Below are 21123 nucleotides of genomic sequence, written 5' to 3' on the forward strand. Positions count from 1 at the left end.
ATAGTCTAGTTTAGGCCACTAATAAAAATTATAAGACACTTATTGCTTAATATTAAATATTTTAATTTACTTAATAGTATATTTCGGCCTAAACGACAGCTGCCTAATTGGACACAATTAATGTTTTCTCAGCAAGAGCCGTAAACCTGTATGAAATCCTCACATGAACAGTTTTTCTTAAATTCTGTAATTCTAAAAATAAAAATATTTAGTCAAACAAGTATGCGAATAAAAATAAAAGTGCATTGGTGGCGCAAAATTAATCATCGAACGCCAAACACACTTGACGATTGTGAACTAAACATCCACAGTATGCAAATGGTCAAGTAATAGAGCGCGTGAAGTTTTAAATAAAGGTTTGCAACACTCAAAATCATTTAAAAATCAATCATAGTAAAAAAATTATTTAAAACCAAAATTGGATGATTAATTTTGCGCCACCTTGATCACGCAGCGCAAGAAACATAAAGACTAAGAATTACTTAATTTTAATTCATAAACATTCATATACCTTAGCAACTATTTTAAATTTCTTAAAAGTCTCACTTAAATAAGCACATGAAAATGGTTCGCCTCAAGGGCGTATTGATGACTTTACACATACAACAGCGTACGAGTATAGTCTGACAGCTTTTCTTACTTCTTATATGTAACACTACATAAATATTAACTAAAGTTAGGCGTACGCAACAATTGCTCTCCATTCATTTGACTTTGACACTCAGTGGTTGATTGCTTACACATTTTTTTGCACACCTTTGCCTTGAGTTTTCGCTTGAGCCTTTCGTTTAACTCTGCATAGACTTTTTCCATTTCTCACACATCCTTTAGTGTTCACGTGCTTTTGCAGGCACACTCCTACAGTTTCACCTTATGCGATAGCTTCATCAGTTTCTTCGAACTTATTGGACAATTCGGCCATAGATTAGCACAACCCATGGGGCCGCTCTGATCATCGCCTGTGTAACGGAGTAGTTCACCCATATGGGCAGCAAAATGCCATTTACTCGGCGCTGTGTTCATTGCCAACGACATAGTTGAGGATCTAGAAATACAAACGAAAAGAAAGCAGAAATTAAATAAATAAAGTAAATAAAGTAACTAAACAATTCCATAAATATTAGCATAATTTTTCTAATTTTTCTAAATATGTCCTCAATTGCATTAGTTTACATTTAGATTAGATTCCATAAGAGGTTTTCACTTCGATCTCATAGCTTTTTGTGCCCTCTCACAGTACCTCATCTAGACTCAATTCTCTTATTAAACACAGGATAGGGCTGGGTTGGACTGAGCGTATGTGCACTTCCATTGGCTGCAATTGGCCAAGCGCTATAGCGCAGCATTCCAGCAGAAGGTGCATTCGAGTCTCCTGAGATTGAACAACAAGAGTCCGTAGACCAAATCCCTTCGCAAGTTAAGAAGCTAACTAAAAATAGTACGTAAAAGGCCCGTAATAGGTTCCAGAGGCTTTTTAGTACCACAGAGTGTGTAAAAAAATCTCAACTTTGTAAAGCCAAGTGGTTGACTCTGCAAATCGAAGTTACTCAAGCTTCCCTAATCGGCAATTCAGACCTCTTCATGGATTGCGCCCAATGATGTTAGATAAGTGCGTCATCCTCCATATCCTAATAATTTATAGAAAAGAAAAAAAAAAAACATGTATAAAGCATGTAATCTGACCATCACGTACAACCTTGATCCAGGGTTTTCGGAGCAACCGCCAAGTGGCAACTGATTTGAGATCTGCTTCTTCTGCCTCTGTACGTGTTTTCAATTTTATTTTTTTTTACAATTTTAATATGGATTTAAACATGCAATGACGAGTTTCTATTAAATTTTGCGTTAAAAATGAATTGAATGGTGCGAAAATCTTAGAAATGTAGGAAAACTATTTCGGTAATGATGCCCCCCAAAAAACAGCCGTTTTCGAGAGGCATGAAAACTTCAGAAGAGATCGTGAGTTCATCGATTACAACGACTGGTCAGACTGTACGATACTAGCAGTTTGTCGACATCGAAATGTGATGAAAACATCAATAAAGTATAATAGAAGTTGATCTATGGAGAGCTAGCAGAAGACCTAAGCAACGCTTAGGGACCCGAAATTAATGATTTCGGTTTGCGCCGTGTTGGATCTGAATTTCATGCAAAAAAGATACCAGGTTGATATCGTTTAAACAGGATTTCCACTTCAGAATCCGACCCAACAACCAGCAAACGCATCATCAACTAAAGACGAGTCGTGGGTTTATGAGTACGACACGCAATCTAGACATCAGGCGAGTGAGTGGAGAGCTCCGCATGCACCAACGTCAAACAAATTATGTCGTTTTCAGTCAAAAAACAAAGCGCTGCTCACGGTTTTTAATGGATTTCAGCGGTATTGTGCACACAAATTTTTACCAGAAGGTCAGCCGGTTAATAACGACTATTATGTGGACGTTATAAGATGTTTATATGAAGAAATTTACCAAAACGCACCGTCGCACTGTGCCTTCACCATCAAGGAATTTTTGACCATCAACAACCACCGAAATCCCCTGGCATGACTTACTGCAATTTTTTATTTTGTTTGACCGACTCAAAACAACTACGAGGAACGCGAACAGAATAGTTGAAATGAAATTCGAGGGCGGTTCAATAAGTACCCGTGTTTGATGACAGAGGGCGTTCCTGAGGGAAGGTGGCATTAGAATCGTGTGCTGCGATCTATAAAACGACGGCAAAACTAATTTCAGACTAATTGGTAGGTTAGTTTGGATTTCGCAACTATTCGAGTAAGACGTGGTTGGTAATTTTTGCTAAGATGGGAAAAGAGCAGTACAGAGGATATAAAAGCAAAGTTGGGTGCTATATATGGTAATGCTTCGCCATCTATGACCACAGTTAGATATTGGTTCAACAAATGCAAACTTGGGCGCATGTCTGTTTCTGATGACGAGCGACCAGGACGCCCGGCAGACGTCGCTACCGAGAAAATCTCTCAAAAAGTCCACGGCATGATTTTCGCTGATCGACGAACGAAAGTGCGCGAAGTAACAGAGGTCATAGGTGTGTCGACCGGAATGGCAATTAAAATTTTACGTGATATTTTGGCGATGAAAAAGTTGTCGGTCCAATGGGTGCCGCGATTGCTCACAAGCAACTGCAAGCGGATGCGGAAGCAATTTTTGTAGCAATTAAAAGAAATCCGAAGGAATTTTCGCGTTGAGTTGTCACCGTTGATGAAACTTGGATTTATCATTTCACACTAGAAATTAAGCAATAAACAAAACAATAGGGTTCTCCCGGTGAATCTGCGCCAAAGAAGGCGAAAACAGTCCCATCGGCCGGAAAGGTCATGGCGACGATTTTTTGAGATGCGAACGGCGTCAACCTCATGGATTTTTTAGAAACAGGAAGGACGATCACTGGACACTACAGTGAAGTATTGGACGGCCTTTACAAAAAAATTAAGTAGACACGGCCGCATTTGGCGAAAAAGAAGGTGCTGTTTCACCATAATAACGCACCAGCAGATTCATCCGGAGTTGACGCCGCCAAACTGCGTGAATTGCGTTATGAACTGCTGCCGCACGCCCCGTTTTCACCCGATCTGGCTCCCTGCGACTTTTTCTTGTTCCCTAACTTGAAGAAATGGCTCGCGGGAAAAAAAACACGAGGAAGTCATCGCCGAGATCGAGGCGTATTTTGGTAAGATCGACAAATCCTATTTTTTGGAGTGGTTAAAAAAGTGGCCGGAGCGTTGCGAGAAGTGTATCTTTCTAAAAAGTGCTATGTTGAAAAAAAAAAAAAATTTTTTTTTTTTTTGGAAAAATTGTGTGTTTTTTTCTAACACGGGTACTCATTGAACCCTCCCTGGTATATAAACTTTTAATCAAATCTAACCATGTTTAATTTTGCCTGTCATCTACTTGCGTACCACTACAAGTGCAAATACATCACTAGTGAGTAGTACGCATACCACAGTTTGAGAAACACTGCTCTGGCGGACTACATGAAAATGGGAAAAATATTTATCGGGCCTAACACTGGAAATAAAAGGCGCATAATTGCGAACTTCAGACGTTGGGTGAAAGTATAGTTACCTGGCGCTCGCTTTTGACGCCTAAACTTCACCTTTAACACTTGGCTGTGACGTGACTTCCTACTACTCGGAAATCGCATGCCAGCAAGTTCATAAGCTGTGGTCGTAGCCAAGTATAATTAGATATAAAAGGCATGAAATGAATTGTTGGCCAGCGCTTAGTTGTGGCTCACAATGATACATACATACACGCCATCCATGCACACATAACACACACACACACATACATGGCTACAAAATGTTATAAATTTTCCAGCTTCTGCTTTATAGCTGCTCACCAGCACTTCAAGCTGCGCGTATAGTTACAGACTTTGTTTAACTATATGTACGTATATAGGTGTGCATGGGTATGTATTTACACTTAAATGTATGTGCATATATAGGTGTAAGTATGTATGTATGATTATATAATATGAAGTATATATATTTATTTTAAGTTGCTACAATTTATTAAATTGTTTTTTCTTCGCATTTCTGCCACTGCGCTAATTGCGCTCAAGTCAAGTGCGAGGTTACTGCTACCAGCCAGTCAACCGGTTAGTCGCTAAGTTTATTAACAGTTTTTCTTGCTACACTCTAAACTGTAGGCAAACAATACGAAACCTCGATTTTTTTTTTTTTTTTGTATTATAATACAAAATGCATTTCCAGCGTCAATGGCAGCTGCTTAGCGATTTTACAGCACCTCGCCCATACTTACATAAATACATACGTGTGTACATGTAAAATGTGTGAGCAAATGCTTTACAAAGCTTATAAATTTGTTTGCATAGTCTAATGTAAGCATAACATTGCTCGCTCACATGCTAATCGCCGCCTGTTTTGTTGCTGTGTTAAATGTTTAAAACATTTATTTACCGTAACAATTTAGAACAATTTGCATACAATTTAATAAAATCAGCAACATGTGCTCATTACTGCTTCCTTTTTACAGTTTCTTCTCTGTTGAGCATTCATTGTTGTACTCCTGCGTTTAGTGCTTTACAATTACCATTCTTTCTATGCATACCTGTTTACAGTGGCGGACGTACAAATTCGACTGCAGAAAAAAATACTTTTTTTTATAAATAAGCGAATGTTTTTATGATTATTTTCTTGCAGTTAAAAGCCAAAAGGTATAGGCCGAACAAGTCTTGTGTATTTTTAGAGAAAAAGAGGTTGTCTGTAAAGTCGGTTTACTGACGATAGTTTAACGTGACAACGTCATAAGAAAATACTGATGGAATGGTTGCATTTTTCAAAAGAAAATTTTAATTTTATTTGTTTGATAGATATTTTGTATGGATATAGAGAAGGAGGTGAATGGAATAGCAATGGAATAGGTCAAGATACATTTACACAAACGTGAAAAGTTACGAAACATTTATCAAATTCATGAAAGATATGTTCAATTTCGATTGTGCATCAGACGTTAATAAGTCAACAACACTAAGAGGCACCATCATCGATTTGACCTATTTGTCCTATTCTCAACAGAGAAATGGTTCATTACCATGCACACAGGAAGAAGGCATATGCAAATACAAATATGTGAATTTATATACATATGCGCATATACATACCTATATATGCTCACTCAAGTAGGAGAGAGCCAGATGTCGAACGTTGCCGAAGGCGGGGGCCGATTGTGCTTGTTTGTCGTTCGTTCCGCGCTCTCGCTTGCAGTTCAAGCAAGGTAACGACGCATGAGCAAGATAACGACGCATTTTTTGGTGCGTGTAGCCGGCTACATCGAATTATAAGACGTTATTACGTCAAATATTGTACATTTAAATGAAAAAATATTACATCTCGTACCGCTTTTTTCAATTTTTTCTATTGTAAAGAACCAAAGAGTAGCTTTAAATATAGAAATATGTATTGACTTCTGCGTAAGCAATCACCACTACGAGGTGGGTTTAATAACTATCCGTGTTAGAAAAAAGACACCATTATTTTTCAACATAGACCCCTTTTACAAAAATACACTTCTCCCAACGCGCCGGCCATATTTTTAACTTCTCCAAAAATAGGGTTTGTCGAACTTTCCAAAATACGCCTCTGTTTCAGGAGGATAACTTCCTCGATTGAACTAAGTTTTTTCCCGCGAGCCATTTCTTCACGTTAGGGAACGGGAAAAAGTCGAAGGGAGCCAAATCGCTTGAATGCAGGAGGTGCGGCAGCAGTTCATAACGCAATTCACGCAGTTTGGCGGCGTCAACTCCGGATGAATCTGCTGGAGTGTTATCGTGATGAAACAGCAACTTCTTCTTCGCCAAATTCGGAGGTGTCTCGTTCAATTTTTGTGAAAGTGGTCCAATAACTCACTGTAGTTTTGTCCAGTGATCATTCTTCCTTTTTTTTAAATCCATGAGGATGACGCCGTTCATACTGTCTTCGCCTTCTTAGGATCCATCCGCCTTCGCCTTCTTAGAAATCCATTGTTTTGATAGTTGCTTAGTTTCAGATGTGTAATGATGAATCAATGTTTGATAAGCGGTGACAACTCGACACAAAAACTCCTTCGCATCTCGCTTAACAGCCGCATCCGCTTGTTATTACTTCGGGGCGACAATTTTTCCATCGCCAACTTATCACGTATAATATTTATAGTAATTCCGGTCGACACACCTATGACATCTGTTACTTTGCGCACATTCGTTCGTCGATCAGCGAAAATCGCGCCGTGGACTTTTTGATTGATTTTCTCGGTCACCATGTCTGCCGGACGTCCTGTTCGCTCCTCATCCAAAACCAGATTTCACCCACATTTAAATTCATTGAACCGATATCTAACTGTGGTCATAGATGGCGAAGCGTCTCCATAGACAGCATCTAACTTTGCTTTTATCTCCTCTCAGTTGTTCCCATCCAAAAACAAAAAGCGAGTTGCCGAACGATTCTGCTCTTTTGTCATCTTAGTGAAAATCACGAAACTTCTCTTACTCGAATAGCTGCCAAATCCAATTTCCTTCTGTCATCGTTTGATAGATCGCAGCACACGATGCTAATACCATCTTCTCTCAGGAACACCCTCTGTCATGAAACACGGGTACTTATTGAACTGCCCTCATAAGTATGTATGTATATGCTTAAATATTCTATCATCTAGCAATGAAGCTAGGTGGTAGATCGCCTTAAAAACATCCAAAGGGAACAGATAAGTACTAAAAAATTTTGAAGATAACCTTAGAAAAGTTGTAAAGTGTAGCCACTGTCAGTCTTTAAACACAAACTTACTATATGTCTGAATTTTCACATACGCCACTGTATGGACGTTTGAGTATTCCAATAATGGAATTACTATAAATATCGACAATTACGTGATCAACCTCAAGTATGTTATGGCGCTCTCACCTCAGTGTTTGTACAGTGTGATAATTGTTTCGCAAAAATAAGTGAAACAAATAACGGAATGACAATTTTAAAATCAAATAGGCTCACATATACATGCATACATACATTCACACATAATTAATGTAAAAGTCGACAAATAAGTCATTTCCATTTCATTTGTTTGCGCATTTGTAAATATGTAGATACGTCTCATGTACACCCGGAGGTACTTAGAACTAATTAGGCGATAGTGAGTTGTTACTACTGTCAGTGCTAATCTTAAGTACGTAATTGCATTCGATGTAGGTGAAGGTAATGACTGTCATTAGCCATGGGGAAGGTGAGCATGCTTAAAATTATTACGACTATATTTAAAAAGCGTTTAACAACTCAATTCGTCATTGGCATTGTGGAGGGAAAAATCGTAAAATATATGCAAAATTAGAACTGGCATGCCTGGTGCGCTTGGTTGTGTCATACCGGCTGTAAAATCAGGGTTTGTGAACTTAAAATTTATTTTACGACAAAGCTGTAGGATCACCATGTCTGTGAATTAGATATATTATAAAAAAATTGCAATCGATGACGTAGGGAGTTTAATAGAATGTACTTATAAGGCCATCTTTTAAATCTTTGTCTGCCTTTTTGTGTATTTAAATACGATAAAGTCCGAATCTAGGCTCATTAACGTCGCATACAAGGTACTATCAAGCGTACGAGTATTATGTGAGAAACTGAAGCCCATCGTCAAAGAACTGATTGGACTTTTCAGTGCAGCTGCAGGCCTACTATTGACCAGATCTTCATGATACGCCAAGTCCTGCAGAAAACTCACCAACGACAAATCAACACACATCACCTCTTCGTCAATTTTACAGCTGATTTCGATAGCGCAAACAGGAACGGCCCCCGCAAAACTTATACGGCTATGTAAAATGACGTCTAGTGCTACGGTAAGCTTCGTCAGGTGAGCTTTCAGACAGGGCGATTCGCTTTCGTGTGATTTCCTTAATCTCCTACTGTAAAAAATTATACAAACTGCAGAGTTAAACCGCTTTGGCACTATTTACCACAAAAGTTTCATGCTATTGGCGTATGCTGACGATATTAATATTGTCGGCTGGAACAACTACGCCGTATGTTCAGCTTACTCCAGTCTGGAGAAGGAAGCAGAAAAAGTGGGTCTTGCGATGAACATGGGTAAAACAAAGTACCTGATGTCAACATTCAAAAAACCCTCACGTCTTGGACAACACGTCACTATTGGCAACCACGAATTTGAGATGTTAAGGGACTTTGTTTAATTAGCAACCAGTGTAAACAGCCCGAATGACGACAGCCTAGAGATTAAACGATGGATAACCATTGTCAACAGGTGATATTTTGGGCTCAACGGGCACCTGAATAGTAAATTCCTCCCTCGAAAAACGAAAACAACGCTGTACAAAAGCCTAATCATCCCTTGTATATGGCGCAGAAACTTGGACGATGACGACAACTGATCAGAGAGAGCACTGGGAGCGTTCGAGAGAAAAATTTTCCGAAAGATCTTTGGTCTTCTTCAGTTCCAATCCGATGGAACAGCGCGTTGTATGAACTATATATGGACATGGACGTAGTTAAGTGTGTAAAAATGCAGTGGCTGTTGTGGCTTGGCCATGTCTCGAGGATGAACGAAAGTGCTCCGGCACGGCAATCCTTCGAGAGAGAACCCACTGGTGGACGACGAGGAAGACGAAGACCTAATCTCCTATGAGGAGATCAAGTGAGACATGACCTGGCAGCAATCGGAGTTACCATCTGACGCCAGCAGGCAGCGAACCGAAGTTGTAGTGCCATATAATATGTCTCTCATATCTCTCCGAATATGAGGAACCCAGTTTGGCGAAACCATCATTGGCGGATAGCGGAATTCTCTCTTTCAGACAAAAATAATATATAGTAACATGTATGTGCTGGACTTTAATCCGGACTAAACTTACTACCCTCAATGTCGTCGCGATCCTCTCCCGGAAGAAGCATTAGGTAAGTAAATCGTCGGGAGGCGGTGCTGCCCTAGTATCTATGTCAGTTACTCTTCACATGCCATCCGTCAAAAGTTGCATGCACTTTAATCTTGCCACAGTTTTGTTATTTTCTAAGCAAACCACCCCAGTTGGGCCCGCTCCCCACATCCCACAATACTTGTCTCACGTTCGGAAAATATGGGCCAATGATTCCTCTAACCATGGGACGCATCAAACATTTGATCTCAATTCATGTAAAGGCTATTTTTGAATGGCTTCAAGCTGCTCTTCAGCTCAAATACGGAAAATTTGCTTATTGACGTAGCCATTAAGCCAAAAGTTGGCCTCAGCGCTGAACACCATAAGTTGGCTTGCGCGCGCGAGAAACACATTTCACAGTAAACACGATTTTCGTAATATCAGGCCAGTCCATAAGTTCGTACGTTTTTTAATGGTGATTTTAAAATTAATAAAAAAGATGTTAAAAGTGTTTAGTAATCAATAATATATTTCCCTTCATTATTTACAATGTCTTCCCAACGTTTAGGCAAATTTTTATAATAATTCCCTGCTCAAAAAATTGATTGCCCTTGGAGCCAAAATACGCTTTACGCCTTTTTATAGCTTCTTTTGAGGAGTAGTCCTTGTTACTCATATGGAATTGAAGTCCACGGAAAAGGTGATATGTACAACATGCAATATCCGGAGAGTATGGTGGATGCGGCATTAGCTCCCATCCGACCTCGTTCAGCTTGCCTAATGTTTGCCTTGCTTTATGAGGTCTTGCGTTCTCGTGGAGAAACAAAACTTTGCGTCTATTCACTAAAGACGGTCGATTTTTGTTAAGTGCCTCATTCAGGTTCGATAGCTGATGGGAATAATAATCAGCAGTTATCGGCTGTTTTGGTTCCAGAAGTTCATAATAAACAATACTGGCCGCATCCCACCAAATAGACAGGAGAATCTTCTTGGGATGAAGGCTATCTCCAGGGGTCGGTTCTGGTGTTTCGTCTTTATTTAACCATTGGCGTTTGCGAACAGAATTATTGTAAAGGACCCATTTTTCATGACCAGTAACGATACTGTTCAAAAAACTTTCATTTTCAAGCCGTTGCAGCAGCTGAGAACACACATTCACTCTCTGCTGAGGGTTGGCGACGGAAAGTCTATGCGGAACCCATTTTCCCAGCTTTGAAACCTTTCTCAACTGAACCAGGTGCCTGTGAACTGTTCCATGCGATGAATTTAGCCTCTGAGCTATCATATCGACTGTCAAATTTGGCTCAGCTTCTACGAGTTCGAGCAAGGCGTCGGAGTTAAAGACTTCAGGACGACCATCCTCCACGTCGCAGTTACCACTTCGGAATTTTGAAAACCACTTTTGCGCAGTCCTTACACTCACGGTATCCTCTGCGTGAACAGTGTTTATTTCTGCAGCAGCAGTTGTTGCATGTTTACCACTTCTTAAAAAAAAACAAAGTATGCCTCTTATACGCGTTCGAAGATTACATTTTATTTTTTAATAACACGTGCTTCTATCCGCGATTAAAATCACTTGCTGAATGCACAATATATCAAAGAAAATATTAATAGTTCCGTTATATTGCGCGAATAATTTTTTGTACGCAAAAATCGTACAAAAGTGAAATTATGGGTAAAATACGCATGAACTTATGGACTAACCTGATGTATAGAATTGTACGATTTGCAAACGATTTTGAGGCGGTAAGCCTTTCCATGATGAAATGTCAATGCATACTGACAAAAATTTTGTATTCAGTTTGACAGTAGTCACGCGTGACCTGTCAAAAGCCCATATTGGAAATAGTACCGCCAATCTGATCATCCTTCGCAAAGATAATAGCATGAAAGGAGCTTTTTCAGAAAACATACGCCTGAAGAAGACAGTCGGTTAGTTGCTTACGGCTATGCCTTGCGTGAGTTGCTGTAAAGTTTTTCAATTCGGCAGTTATGGCTTGACAAAGGCATAAAAAATCAACTGAACTCGATCTCTAATTCATACTAATTGATAAGCCTAATAAAAACTCGCACCAACACCAGAATAAAGTAATTAAGAATCAGGAAGCCTTCGCAAATAATTTCAGTAAATTTATTCGCTTTTGACAGTATCAGTAATTAAGAAGCCTATTTATTGCCTATTGTAGGCTTAATTTATCATTTTGCATATAAAAAAATACCGTATTAAAAAAAAAAGTTCTATAAGCAAAAATTCTTAATTCCATGCAAAATGAGTTAATATTTCAAGTGAAAAATTGGCAAATCTATCAACTCCTCTCGCAGCGACTCGTTTCTTAATAAGGAAGTGAATTGATAATTCTGGTTTTTTGCGCCCACTGACATGAGCAGCAAATCATCGTATGTACGTACACATCTCTGTATATTTCTACTACATTTTATATTTTGCTAGTAATTAAATATTTAACTTTCAGTTTACTCGCACGCTTATTATTATTAATAAACCAGTTTAGTTTGAAATTCTGTAGATTTTTTGCTTGGCGGGCGAAAACTTTTTTTTGTTCTTTCCATTTACTGAAAGCAGCAAACACGTGTGTATACACAACGGAGATAAAACAAGCCTCTTGTTTTGCCTTTTTCAAGTATTTTAAGTGACTTTTGGTAAGTTTGCACAATAAATTAGCTTTCTATCCAATGTCAAATGTTTACTTTAAGCCGGTTCGCACACTTTTTAATCTAACACCCTCCTACGCTGCCGGTATCAGCCAACTAAATATTGACTATGAGCCATTGCTAATAACAGAAGTTCAAGGTAGTGTAACTGAATATTAGCAGTTTTGGTATTTTTGTTATATTATTCTTATTATTTTTCTCCCTTCTTCAGGGGCGACCACGAAGCTTAACTAAACTTATTACTATTTTTTGCTTTCATGAATTATAAAGCTGTGTTAAATGTTAATATAAATATTTTGTATTTTATAGTAAATATTTTCATTTTCCAAGTGCCGCTAATGAGTGCTCGGGCTCTACAAAGTAATTTGTTGAAAATTTCAGCTAACATATTACATACGAGGGGGGTTCAATAAGTACTCGTGTTAGAAATGAAGACACCATTTTTTCAAAATTTTTTCTTTTCATTTTTCAACATAGTCACCTTTTAGAAAGATACACTTCTGCCAACGCTCCGGTCATTTTTTCGACCCCTCCATAAATAGGAGATATCGAACTCTCCGAAATACGTCTGATGCTTTCCATTTCAATTCAACCGGGCTATTCGGGTCATGTTCTTCGATTTCGATGTAACTGAAATATGTTGCTCTCTGGTCAAAATAATGAGACACGTATTTTTTTGTTCGCCCAAAAACATTTTTTTTTTTCAAGAGTTATCGGCAATTTTGTTTTTCGACTCAAACTCGATTTTTTTTAATTAAATAAAAAAAATTTTTTTTTAAATGCCCATAACTTAGTCAAAAATAAGCCGATTTGAATGATTCTGGGTTCAAAATGATCGTAATTACTTACACAAGCGACTTCATGTAGAAACAATTGCAAAAAAGAAGCTGAAAATATTTTATTTTGCAAAAAACAAAAAGTGTTTTTATTCAAAAATTCATTACTCAAAAACAACGCATTTTAGCTACTAGGCATTCAGCTCAATTAAAGTATGAGATGTCCTTTTGATTTAGAAAAAGTTATAAAAAAAATACACTTTTTGATATATTGAATTTCGAAAAAATTTAAATTTTTTTTCTTTTTTGCTAAATAAAAAATTTTACTACTTTTTTGCAATTGTTTCTACATGAAGTCGCTCGTAATTACGATCATTTTGAACCCAGAATTATTAAAATCGGTTCATTTTTGACTAAGTTATGGGCATTAAAAAAAAATGTTTTCTTATATAATTAAAAAAAATCGAGTTTGAGCCGAAAAACAAAATTGCCGATAACTCTTGAAAAAAAATGTTTTCGAGCGAACAAAAAAATACGTGTCTCATTATTTTGACCAGAGAGCAACATATTTCAGTTACATCGAAATCGAAGAACATAACCCGAATAGCCCGGTTGAACTGAAATGGAAAGCATCGTCTTTGTCTCGGCGATGACTTCCTCGTGTGAACTAAATTTTTTTCCGCGAGCCATTACTTCACGTTAGGGAACAAGAAAAAGTCGCAGTGCGCCAGATCGGGGTAATACGGCGGGAGCAGCAGCAATTCATAACGCAATCCACGCAGTTTGGCGGCGTCAACTCCTGATGTATGAACTGGTGCGTTATCGTGATGAACCAGTACTTTCTTTTTCACGAAATGCAGCCGAAGAATGCGGTAGCTGATCTTAAGCCTACGACTAACTGACTACTGCAATAACTTTCAAGCTGAGTTTTCAGCTACAAAACAGGCTATTTTTTTGATCAGAGACTTGTCCGTTGTAGCAAAATCCGTCACTACCTGCACTAACAGTTGGTTGGTTGGGTGGTTAAAGTGGTGATTCATCTAAAATCCAACTAACGCTACCGCACCATTTTGTAATCTCATCCTCGTTTCCAACTTGTTAATGGTTATTTTCAACATGACTATATACAGTCTGTGCGGCTTAAGAACCTTATTAGGTTGTTGACGTTCGAGACTCTCGAAGAGTAGTTTGCTAAGGGTTGAAATTCTCTGCTCCCATAAGGCAGGCCATTCACAGAGGATTTGGAAAATTGTTTTTCTCTGGTTCCTTAAAATTGTAACAGTGTTCTTTGGCTGTCTGCGCTCCAGAAGCCACTTATGGCCGCCATGAGGCTACAGGCATCCCTTCGTTTCATATTTGCCAGTATTGACGTTTGTTTGTGGTGGTAGGTGGGTCATAACATTCTGCTAACTTTGCATGGTGTCTGGTCTCTCCATACTTTACGGAAATGCATTCCTGATCTGCAATAATGTTATTCATGGCAGATCCCTTTCTTGCCAGTTCATCCACTTTTTCGGGGATCCGGTTTAGGGTAACTTTATGGTTAACACTAGAGATGGTAAGGCTATTCCTACTTTGTTCCACCAGTTTAAGGGATGTAGTAACTGTATCCAGTTCCCGGATTGCAGCTTGGCTATCCGAAAGAATACCGATATTACACCTGAAAGAGGAGTTTGCGATTAGCAGCCTACAAGCTTCCACTATGGTCAGTACTTCCGCCTGGAAGACGCTGCAAGTATTGGGAAGACGCACAGAATTTTCAATTTTAAGTAAATGAGGATATTCTCGTATACCAGCTCCATCACCACAACCCATTTTTATACCTGTGTAGGCTGCAGTGTAGTTGTTTAGTAAAAGTCCCTCACTCCATTCGTACCGAGTTGGAAAAAGAGTAGCAAAATTAATATTGAATGTCACCGCTGGGATGATGTAATCAGTCCTCTTCGAGGTGAACTGACTTTGTCGTAATAATAGACTGGATTGACCATAAGCATGATACTCTGACAGTGAAGCTGCCAGAAAATCTCTACAGTGCAATCAAATTTCTTTCAAAGTAGCAATTGAATGTAAAGCAGGCTAAGCGGTGAACCACGAACTTTGTTTAAGTCCCTGCAAACAGAGAAGTTGGCAAGGAAGTCAACTCAGTCAAATATGGCCAGTAACTTAGTCGATCTCATTATCCTTAAGCAATCTATGCACCAGTGCAGTCTACATCGCGCAGGCCAACAGTAGATGGGAAACGCGTCCTACTTGTGAGGTAATTAGACAGGTTTAGCCTAGAAAGATCAAACGCGGAAGTCGGTCTCTCATCAATCTAGACCGATATTTTTTTATTACATTGGTTGGCATCATCACCGGCAAGGCCTAATAGGACTACATACGTACATGGGAAACGTTTGGGATTTTCCTCGAATAACTTCTGTTGAGACGCAGAGAAAGTAGAGAATATTAAACACTTTTTCAGACAATACCCCGCTCTTGCCACAATGAGACTTCGTTGTCTAAACTCTAACTTCTTTGAATATCTGGGAGACTTGGAATCTGCCACCAGCTAGAATTTTTCCTCATTTATCAAAGAAGTAAAATGGTTTCACTCCATAGGAAATGAAAGAGCTAGACTTCTACCCAAGCAATTGATATCACAATGAGCCTTCAAGCCTAAGTGGACCCATCTACGTTCTCATTGCGAGTGGCAACCACGGTAACCAAACCTAACTTAATACTATCTCCGAATCGTTGTTCTGCAAAACCCTCCGTCCTTTTTATTTCACAAAGCCAAGCACTAATTTCAAACACTTATCTGACACAATCTGATTCAAAAAGCAATAAAGTGAGCCCTTGGTCTTTAGTGAGTTTCTTTTCAAAGAAGTCATTGAGTCAATCTAACCCCAGCCCTGCCGCTCTTTGCCACTAATACGTAAAATCACATAAATAGAACCAGTCACTCACCTTATTAAGTACAGCAGATCCTTCTCCTTTTCAGTCAGCATATAATCTTGCTTGGCAGCCATTTCACACAACATTTTTGGCAGACAAGACTCCTTGATGGCATCTGTTAACTGTGATTTAAGCGTATTCTGCTTTCGTTGAAGGGCAACGGCAGAGAACTCATTGATTTCCGTATCTGAAAAGAAAAAAATATATAAGTTTATAATAAAATAAATAAAAAGTAAATATTTAGACAATTGAAAAAATAATATAATAAAAACAAATTAAAAGGCTGCTTTTCAGATAGTAAAGATAATAAATATTTCTTGCGGCAGAAGTTGGAAAGTATTTACGCTTCGTTAAGCAATTTAGCTTATTTTTCTTGAATTTGTTTAACTAATATCGAATAAGTGGGTGAAAGAGAAATAGGTAAGATGAAAACTTGTATGCGGAGGAGGAAAGGAACTTCTTCTTCTTGATTAGCGCGATAACCGCGTACTCGTTTTTGACCGAGTTTAACAAAGCACGTCAATCGTTTCTTTCTCGTGCTAACCGGCGCCAGTTGGGCACACTAAGTGAAACCAAGTCCTTCTCCACCGGATCTTCCCACCGCAGAGGAGGCCTTCCTCGTCCACTGCTACCACCAGTTGGTACCGCTGGTGCGCTAGAAGAAAAGGAACTAATGGCGGTAAAACCTGAGAGGAAGTGAGGCATAATAAAACTAAGCCTACAACAGAAGGTGGTGCAGCGTTGCCCTCAACGCCAACGGAAACATGCGAAACATTTCTTAAACTTTTCTCTGTTGATCTTTAGTGCAAGTTTCCAGACAAGTTGTGGTGTAGTAGGGTTGATTGCATGCGTATACAAGAATAGGTTAGGTTGGGTTAGGTTGTGTTGGGTTCCGATGGCTATCACTCCCAAAGGAATGCAAATAGACTAATTTCAGGTCATGATGACATATGAGCGGACTCAAATTTCATTTCCTTAAATTCCAAGGAGTTTTATTAGCGGTTATATGCACAAGATGCTCCCACTTCAAAGTGTTAGATAAATGTATCGAACCGGACTCCTGCAGGCCAATCTTCACTTTCGCATAATGCATTTGAACACAAATCCGCTCGCGAAGCGAATTGAACGAGCTCTTAAGAGGTATGTGCGGATAACTTGAACTACTTAAAAGGTGATGCAAATTAAATCATCTACTTGTGTTTTTGAATAAATTTTTTACTAAATAAAAAAACATATTTTGAATCACAAATATCTTTATTTTGACCTTCACGCGCTCCATTGCTTGTCCGGATTGAATACTGAGCTGTCTAGCTCTCAAGCGTCAAATATGGTTGATATACGACATAAAATTTGCAAAAATAATAAATCTTCTGATAGGGGGCTTAATTTTGCTCCACCTTCTAGTCAGTTACAAAAGGTACCCTGTTTTACACCCGCAAAAACTCTCATTCAGCCTCAGTTTTCGGCTACCAGGTTGGTTAGTTGGTTGAAGTGGTGATTCACCCAGAATGCAACTAGTGCTTCCGCACCATTTTGTTGCCACATCATCGTACAAACATAGCATACGGGCTATTGCTACACGACTATATCGAGTCTGTGTGATTGAGGTTCCTGAGGGTTGTTTACGGTTACGGCATCTATGTCAGCCAGCCTACCATGGTGAAGGACACTTACAGAGGAAGTGAAAGATAGTTTTCTTTATCTCCGGTTGATTATATGAAGGCAGTATATATTTAAATGAGGCAAGAGAGAGACTGAATTGGAGGAGGATTGTTGATGAAGCAATGGTCCACCACAGACTGTGAAGCTAAAAGAGAGAAAGAGAGTATATATTGTAAGTGGTGTCCAGTTAGAAGCCAGTTATCACTGTCGTGAGTCTGCAGGCATCCCTTCGTTTCATATTTGTCTATGTTGACGTTTATTTTTAGTTGTAGGTGAGCCATGTAGGCTGCCAGACCACCGAAAGTTTTTCAAGTTGAGTTTTATTTTCGTAGACTTAAAGTATCTATGCTCTGAGTTTCTTTGAGCCCAGGAAAATGAAGGAGGTCGGCGGTCTTCACTGGCCGGCACAATTTTACTTTTTTCTGAGTTCTTGTTCATCCAGAAGTTCAATAGTCAACTATGAATACAATATAATGAAGCAGCCCAAATAGCATCGCAGAATCTTGAAAGGTGAAAAATATTCTTTTAAGTTGAAACAGATTATTTCGCCTCTAAGAAATATCGATAATCAGCGCGTATTTTCCGCACTGAACCTATCCGCGTTAGCCATGCTTTTCCACAGCCGGTGCAGCTTCAATACGGAGTTATTTGTGGATCAAATTCACTTGAAACATTTTTATATTTTATCATAAATCAGCTTTTCAATTCAATTCTTATTAATCGCTTACTTTTTATTCAAATAAAAGCTGGTTTCCTAATGTTTTTAACAAAGATCTCAATAATATTTTTCGATATCATAGAATTCTTATTAATTTCTATCTTAACGGTATTTTTTTTTATTATTTTAGCAGACGAAACATAGCAAATTCCAGCAAACAAGTAAAAAACATTCTTCCGACTAGCAACTGACTCAGTCGAATTCGCTGAAAAACATACCCAACAACAAAAAAATACTATGTATGTATGCATTCAATATCCTGACTATGCGTATTTTTTAATGAATAAAAGATATAAAACGTAATCTTATTGCCAATAAAAATTTAAAAACAATTTTTTCATATGTTTTTATTCGTTCAATTCTATTCCTACAAATACATAGATATTCACGCATGTATTTAAGTTTTTAGTGGACTGCTACTTTTGCAAGTCATCTTCACTGTGAAAAAAAAGAAAAACTAGTTTGATACCTACCTTATGCAACTAATTGTAGGCACATCATATAAGAGCATATTTTTACATAAAATATAAAAGTATGTCACGTCTATGACAGCAATAAATTTGTTTAATGATAGACAGAGTTACATGGTACGGCATTAACATCAAATATGTTGTGTCATAGCTCACCATAACTGTAGGGATTTTCAATGTTGGGCTAATGACACTTATAAAATTGCATGTATTTCTGTTAAGAAATTGAGTTTTATGTTATGACATGAACCATCACATATGTATAACATAACTTGAATGTTTCAGTTTAGGATTTATTGCAAGTATATATGTTATGACATAAAATTGTATGTTGTGCCATATTTTTAAGGTTATATGACTTTTGTATAATTCTAAGTAAATTTTTACTAATACGGTAATGTAAGTTATCACTAACAATTTTATGTTTTACCATAACTTCAGATCACAAGCTTATGTTATGCCATATTTTCACTGTTACAAGACTTTTGTATTATTCCAAGTCTACTTTCAATAATAAAGTAATAAAAGCTATCAAAAACAATTTTATGTTATGCCATAACTGCAGCTCAAAAGCTTATTTTATGCCATATTTTCACTGTTCCATGACTTGTGTATAATTCTAAATCAATTTTTTATATAAGTTATCACTGACAATTCTATGTTATGCCATAACTGCAGCACACAAGCTAATGGCATGCCATATTTCTAAGGTTCCATGACTTTTGTATAATTCCAAGGGTATTTTTGTTAACAGAGTAATAAAAGCTATCACTAACCATTTTATTTTATGCCATAACTACAGCACACAAGCTTATGTCATGCCATATTTTCACTGTTTCCTGACTTCAGTATAGTTCCAAGTGAATTTTCATTAATAAAGTAATAAAAGGTATCAATAACAATTTTATGTTATGCCATAGCTGCAGCACAGAAGCTTATGTTGTATTTTATGCCATAGCTATAGCATACAAGCGTATGTCATGCCATTTTTTCCATGTTCCATGACTTTTGTATGATTTCAAGTCTATTTTCATTAATAAAGTAATAAAAGCTATCACTAATAATTTTATGTTATGCCATAACTGCAGTACACAAGCTTATGTCATGCCATTTTTCCATGTTCCACGACTTTTGTATAATTCAAGGTGTATTTTCATTAATGCAGTAATACAAGTTATCACTGACAATTTTATGTTATGCCATAACTGCAGCTTACGAGCTTATGTTATGCCATTTTTTCAATGTTCCATGACTTTTGCACAATTCCAAATATATTTATATTAGTACAGTATTATAAGTAGGAACTAACAATTTTATGTTATACCATAATGCAGTACCCAAGCTTATGTCATGCCATATTTTTAACGTTCCATGACTTTTGTGTAATTCCAAGTTTATTCCTATTAATAAAATAATAAAAGCTATCTCTCAGAATTTTATTTTACGCCATAGCTGCAGCACACAATTTTATGTCTTGCCATATTTTCAACGTCCTATCACTTGTGTGCAATTCCAAGTTTATTTTTATTAATACAGTAAACTACGTTATCTCTAAGAATTTTATCTTATGCCATAACTGCAAAACATAATTTTATTTCTTGTTATATCTTCAATGTCTCATCATCTTAGGAATTTATAAAATTGTGTTATCTTACATTTATATTCTATATTTATCAATACGTATGTATATACATATTTAGGTGTTGTTGGGTTTGAATGATTCTTTTATAAAATTATTCATTAACCAAACTTCATTAAACGAGGTATATTGGCACATTTCCATTTTAGTTCTTCTTCTTCTCCTTCTTCTTCTTCTGCATTTAATTCATGTAATTTGTTTATTTACATTCAAAACGAGTTTTTTATTCTTTCTCACACTTTATTAAGCTCAAGGTCGCTCTTTGTATTCTTTTTACAAAATAACAAGACAACGGTACTAATTTTTTTTCTTTTTTCATTTCAAGTAACATCTGAGCAAATATTTAACTAACCAGATATGGAGATGCTGTGGCATTTGCAGTTACTCTGTCATGGCGCGCTGTTCGCTTAAACTGGTTCTAAGTAAATAGATTCTTAATCAAATCGCGTGTTAGATTGTCTCTAAATTATAAATATTATTTGGAATTTTCCACTATTGGACATATGTTAGATGTTAATACTACATTTTTACACAAAAACCATATAGGCGAACGTATTCCACAGCATAGATTAATTATTCACTATTCCAGTTCCTCTGAAACAATTTATTTTTTACCAATGAATTCAAATCGAGTGTATGGGGAACAACATTTAACCCATATTTATCCATACATATAGACCAGAATATGAACAAAATATTTAACGAATATACAAACGCCACTAGCGATAAAATTTATGCAAATTATGCACTCGATTCGGGACATTGGTTTGCCCATTTTGCCATAATCAAATTTAAAAAAAGTACAAAAGTTTGTATGTATGAAGAAGGGGATATTCAAACAAAAGTGTAAGCGATGAATCA

At 37.4% G+C, this 21123-nt stretch overlaps 1 protein-coding gene across 1 annotated transcript in view; it reads right to left on the reverse strand.

The window, feature by feature from the left end:
- Positions 1 to 390: 390 nt before the first annotated feature.
- The window catches only part of LOC129241763 (uncharacterized), a 70097-nt gene continuing 49364 nt past the window's right edge, over positions 391 to 21123 (reverse strand). Inside the window, exons 2-3 of the mRNA XM_054878265.1 lie at positions 15786 to 15960; positions 391 to 1045 (exon numbers count right to left, since the gene is read on the reverse strand). Of these exons, the coding sequence (XP_054734240.1) occupies positions 859 to 1045; positions 15786 to 15960 (362 nt within the window). The 3' untranslated portion in view covers positions 391 to 858. The remainder of the gene's footprint in view (positions 1046 to 15785; positions 15961 to 21123) is intronic.

Source organism: Anastrepha obliqua, chromosome 3, assembly GCF_027943255.1.
Source record: "Anastrepha obliqua isolate idAnaObli1 chromosome 3, idAnaObli1_1.0, whole genome shotgun sequence".
Classification (NCBI taxonomy): Eukaryota; Metazoa; Arthropoda; class Insecta; order Diptera; family Tephritidae; genus Anastrepha; species Anastrepha obliqua.